Source organism: Elaeis guineensis, chromosome 4 (genome assembly GCF_000442705.2).
Source record: "Elaeis guineensis isolate ETL-2024a chromosome 4, EG11, whole genome shotgun sequence".
NCBI lineage: Eukaryota > Viridiplantae > Streptophyta > Magnoliopsida > Arecales > Arecaceae > Elaeis > Elaeis guineensis.
In genome coordinates, this window is record NC_025996.2 from 40359204 (window position 1) to 40365079 (window position 5876).

The following is a 5876-nucleotide window of genomic DNA, read 5'->3' on the forward strand; positions in this document are numbered from 1 at the left end:
ATGGCTTGAGACTTTGCGTTAGTAGTAGTCTGAATTTGGGAGGAAAAAGAACTGGTTAGCTGGGTTTGAGGCATGGTAAAGAGTGAAAAGTGATAGGGTCGAGTCCCTTGCAATTTTTCTTTTACATTAGGATTTTATTCAAGTTTTATTCTTCTAAATGCCTAAGTATGAATATGTAAGAATTGATGTGGTCAGTTCATTCTTTCCCCGTCAAGAGATTCTTACTCTTTCCTTGCCGATAAAATTGGATTGGAATTGCTGATAAAGATAAACTCTCTTGCCTAACAGAAGAATGAAATAATTGTATATACAAGATTTGTTGAAGTCTGACATTGTTAGCACCTTGCAAAGCTTGTAACCACGAAGCTTGGTTCTCCAATATACTAAAAACTCATTATCTTCGGGTCTTCTTCATCCTATACTGCCATAGCTTAGATTTTTTCAGGATATGAAGACTAAAGGCTGACGTCAGTTCATTGTGGGAGGTCAATTTCAGAAGCTATGAGACCTACACATGTACTACCACCCCTGTGTTGGAGGTTAGTATTGAAGAACAAGATTGCCATACAGATGGTGGAGCTAGAAAGAATCTTGACCATCAAATATAGGGGAAATGTCTATAATTGATGAAGCACAAAATGACAGATTCCTCAAAGATAGATAACTAATACTCTAAACAAATCATCAAAAACGAAAAAAAATAAAAAATAAAAATAAAAACAAGAACAGACTAATCAACAACCTGGTCCAAGTTCCTAGCTAGGCTAAATAGGATAAGATATTATATCAACATTAGGGCTCCCACTTCTCTTGGTCTCAATAGCTCAGGAAAGTGACTCGCCAATCCGATACCAGCATTTCCACTTCTCCTGGACTCCATAGCTTGGATAAACGAATCCACCACTGATCAGCTGTCGTGCCATGATCATGTATGCCTCCTGTGTTAAATGAATTCCATCCCAACTTATATGTTGAGCAGGGTTGTCACATGTTGAAGCTCCTGGAGAACCACACATTTTGGTGGCATCAAAGTTATGTTCGCCACCACCTCCACAGCAAGCTTTCATCAATGAATTCTTGTCAAAACCTGCAGTTAAGAAGTTGATATAAGTTTGATTCGTATATTATAATATCATCATTAAAATCAAGAATGGTGTATTATATGTCAATTCTGAAACTTGACCCACCTAAATCCAGTGCATTGTCAAGGAGAGTCATGAAGGCATTGTAGTAATCTGCATACATGATGACCACATGGGGATATGACTCTCTCAACTCTTGTATCGCTTCTTGAAGTTTTAAATTATGGAGCATTGCAAAGGTATTTGGTCCTTTAAGACACAGTCGGTTGTCATAAGCATCTGGATCTGATGAATTTAATGCTGTTAAGTAGCTTGGCAAACATCCGATGGGAAAATTTCCAGGGATAACTAGTTGAATAGCTCCCATATTAATCACTTCCTAAAAGATATTCAACACAAAATAATTTTAGCACATACTATCATAAAGACATGATTGCATGACTGTTGAAATAATTATTTGCATCAAAAAGGAACAGTCAATATTTCTCACGCAAGTACTATTAAATTTTGATACCATTATTTTTTTTTTGAGTAAATTTTATACAATTGTTTAGATCATGCATCATTACTCCATTAGGAAGTAAAACAAAGGCATGTGAACACATTTAGTGGTATAAATAATTTATATTTCTTATTATCTTATCAATTTTTATAATTATAGAAAATATGATCTAAACAAGTACGTATGTGAACATAAGGCATCATCATCTAATGCTCAAACGTAGTAGTTTCTAACCAAGTAAAATCTTATTACTGCTTTTACATGCTTGGTTGTTAGTCTTATCATCTTCAAATATCCAATTTTGATCCTTATCTTCTCTGTTCTTTATATCTGAAAGTATCTTAACTAGTATTCTTTTTTTTTTCTTTTTTTGTTGGTAGAAAACTAGTATTCGAAATACATATGACAAAGTTATGCAGATATGAATATATGTTGAATACTATTTCTTGTTCTTTGCCAGGAAGAGAGCATGAGAAAAGTCATGAAGATACTTGTCTCGTATTGAAGAAAAGAAACTTTACCTTAGCAGCATTTATTATGCTTGTCACAACATGAGGAACATAGTTCATCACCTCCGTGATGGATTTTCCTCCAAAGAAGGCATAATTATAGTCATTGCCTCCAATCTCTCCCACCAAAAAAAGAGCATGTTTAAGCTTTTCAGCACAATCTACAATTTCGTGAATAAATAAATAAAATTAATAAAGAGTATGAGATGATTGTAGTAAAATCTTATTTATAAAATAAATTGCAAATGAAAAGAATAGAGAACGTTAGAGCTAAAAGTTAACAAATTATAAGAGATACCTGTTTGTGATGAGCAAATAGAATCAAGATGGGATTTGAACCATTCAAGTTGAACGTTTAGAGAACTATTAGTATAAGGCATCATAATGCCTCTTTCCTTGAAAAAGGAAACATCAAGTGCAGTGCCCCCAGCTACAGCAAAATTGACTCCATGGTTGAAATTAGCATCCTTGTCCAAATACGGATTAACAAAAGGAAGCTTGAGGGACAAAGCTGAAAAGAAAGCACAAAAATTAAGGCTTAGTGCTCATGCAACTATTAATATATAATTAAACAATGCAGGTTTAGATTTGCAGCAATATTAAGTTTGAAATCATATATGAGCTTTTTATGAACAGTTATTGAGTGATATTATCTGTTATATGTATAGTTGACCAGTTTAAGGATTAATGTTCTCATCTGTTCCCATATATTCATATCGTAGCTATTCAACAAGTCTGTTATTGAATTTGAAAAAAAAAAAAAAATCTAATAATATGTATGTCCGATATTTAGAGGGGAATTGTCATGTTGTCCTAGAAAAACAATTTGTCAAAAATTCTTAGTTTTAATTCTCAAATTTTATTTTCACACTCCTCACATGAACAATGACCAAAAGCTGACAAAATACTCCCAAATTGTTTTCTCAATCTGAATTGTCTATCTGAGCATGTTTTATAACAATTATATGCAGATTTTGTGTTGGCAAATTTTCTTTCATATATTTGAGAGTTCAGGTTATATGATTTAGAGAGGATCAATAATTGCTTTCTATGATTGCATCATTAGGAGAGGATCAATAATATGATCGCTATTTTTTATTGTTTTGCCAGATTTATAAGACTTCATCTAACAAGAACATCAGCAATTCATCTAACAGGTAAATCAACAACATGGTATCAGGTTGGATCAAGTTCTAATTAACATTTTCTTTTTCCTCAAGCAAAGAGTTCTAGTTCAGTACTATATCGATCTATCAAGAAAATCTTTAAAAAAAAAAAATCCTATCTAATGATTTCTTGAGAAAGATACAGGTTCATGATCTTATCTGCAAATTAAGCAACGGCCATGCGGATACTTCAAATTTATATGAAGCTCCAGAAATCATCGAACTCCAAAGAAAACTAAAAACTATGCAGAGCATCGCAATGCATGTCGAAAACGATCAAAATATAAAAAAGCTATAGTAAATAACTATCGCAAGAGAACATTACCAAGGTAGTCTATCATGAGCAGACCGTTGGAGCAACGCCCAGTGGGCCTCTTAAAAGTGGTCTCACCATACGGAAGGTGTGCGATGGGTGCGAAAGCCCCATCCACACCCTCACGAATAAGGTTTCCAGTATCTGCAATGGAGTCTCCGAAGCTATATATGGCCTCGATGTAGCATCCTTCCCTCTCCTTGAGCCCAGCTGAAGTCCCAAAAAATAGCACCAAAAAGAGAAAGAAGACAGTCTTGAGCAGAGACTTGAGAGCCATGAGCGGAATCACCCGTTGCCGCCTTAGAGGAAAGAGAGAGAGAGAGGAGAAGTTCGTGATAGACGAGTAAGTCCTGACTGCAGTGGATTTTAAAGAGAGAAAGAGAGTTTTTAGAGCAGATCGGAAAAGAACACCTAGTTCGAATCCTAACTAAAAAAGGAGAGTAGATTCCAGAAGCTGTCTTCCGTGAAAAGCTTACTGCAAAGCAGAAACCGACCAAGATAAATACTAGAGTAGATGTCCTCGTTATGATAAATATAGTTTATAAATAATATCTACAAGATATAAAAAAAAAATCTCAAAAATACAAGGTATAAAGCTCTTCAATATTTACATTTAGGGTTTTGCTAGCCAGTGCCCTTATGGCACTGGTGAAGTTACATTTATTGTTGCTTGAAACCAGCAAAACTGCTTTATCGATAAAATTCAAAAAATATGATAATTTAATTAAATTAAATTCAAATTAATTTGATTTAAATTTGATTGAATTTAAATTGATATGATTTAAATTTGATTAGATCAACTCATATTTATTACGAGTGATTTACTCCGTTGTTCTGAAGTTTACGTCTCTGAGTTAGATTTGGTAGTTAATATGATCTATACTTTTTGGGTTTTGCTGGCAAGGGCATTTTGCCGGTTTTCAAGGAACAGTAAATGTTCCTTGACCAGTGCCCTGTGGGCACTGGTTGGCAAAACCCTTACATTTATAGATGGGCTTGCAGGGATTCATAGCTAACCCAATAACAAATCCAACAAATGGCCTACCAATCAAAACGCACCCATAACACCGTCCAAGCAATTTAATATCAACAATTTTAACAATCAAAAAACAAACCACCCGACAAAATTGGTTTTTAAACAACACATTTTTTTTCCCCTAAGTCAAGCTAATTCATCCAAAGTTAATTAAATAAAAAAATTAAAATTTTACTACAATTTGAAGATTGAAGTGTGGTACCCACGCTTATCCACTTCTCGTCCAAAGTGTACTTCTGCAAAATCGAAACTAATAATTAAAAAAATTATATTGAAATGATGAAAAAATTTTAAGGAAGCGAAAGAGATACGGCTAGCCATTTTGATAGGTCAATCATTCATAATAAAATAATAAAATAGTTAGTTCCGTAGATTATTATAATCATATTTTCATAAAAAATATTAAAAAAATAATTAATTCAAAAAAATACAGGTGCTCAATTCGAACTACCGCATTCATATTTTAAATCTCATAGGAAGACAGCAATAACATGACTAGTTTAAAAGACCACAAGTGGTTAATCCTAAATTGCTACAGATTATAGAAAGATAGCAATAAAATAACTAAACCAAACTACAACCCCGACCGTGGAAACACGGCCGGCGACCAACGGCGGCACCTAGTGCCGACTGAGACATGACCACGACAGTGGCCACAGCCGCCGGTCGCTTGTAAAACAAAGGAAGAAGAATCGGAACAGGGGAATCCTACTCTAGCCCAAAACCGGTGATTCGGCACCGATAGTCCAGGAAAAGAAAGGGAATAGAAGGCTTAGTGTCTTACCTAGATCCGACGAGGCTACTCGAGGAAAACCGGTGAGTTTTCCGGTGAAAACCCAAGGAAAGGGATCGGAACTGGCGGTGATTTCCTGAGAAATTTGGTGATGGGAATCCATGAAAGAGGGGATCACTATTTATAGACGTGATTAGGGTCGTATGAGTCCGAGTTTTAGTGGGTTTTGTTCTTGCTTTTTGACGGAAATCGGGAGAGAAGAAGTGGACCTCTTCCGGAAGTCCTCTTTCTCCGCGCCTCTCTCTTTTTTTTTTTTTTTTTTTTTTTTGGATTTTGAACCGCTTTAAGAACCGTGCAGAAAAGTTAAAAAAAATCTGAGCCCTCACAGATTTAACTGGAATAGGGATGATAAAATAGTTCCGGGCAGGATATACATCATATTTAAATTTGATCAAATTTAAAAAATAAAATTTGATCAGATTTAAATTTAAATTTAAATAAAATTTAAAAATTATGATACAGATGATAAAATATG

The 5876-nt window shown here is 34.6% G+C and overlaps 1 protein-coding gene across 4 annotated transcripts; it reads right to left on the reverse strand.

Annotated features, from left to right (window-relative positions):
- Positions 1–605: 605 nt before the first annotated feature.
- On the reverse strand, positions 606–5640 carry LOC105042878 (GDSL esterase/lipase At5g03980). 4 transcript variants are annotated; one of them, XM_010920230.4, is made up of 7 exons: positions 5393–5640; positions 4815–4844; positions 3585–3926; positions 2392–2604; positions 2106–2254; positions 1188–1461; positions 606–1087 (listed from the first exon to the last, which is right to left on the reverse strand). In XM_010920230.4, exons 1-7 carry the CDS (start codon positions 5502–5504, stop codon positions 825–827), a joined length of 1383 nt encoding a protein of 460 aa, XP_010918532.1. In that variant the 5' UTR covers positions 5505–5640; the 3' UTR covers positions 606–824. The 4 variants fall into 4 exon arrangements, with proteins under 4 accessions (XP_010918532.1, XP_073112502.1, XP_010918533.1 ...); XM_073256401.1 differs by having other exon boundaries at positions 3585–3871; positions 5393–5469; XM_010920231.4 differs by lacking the exon at positions 4815–4844.
- Positions 5641–5876: the final 236 nt, after the last annotated feature.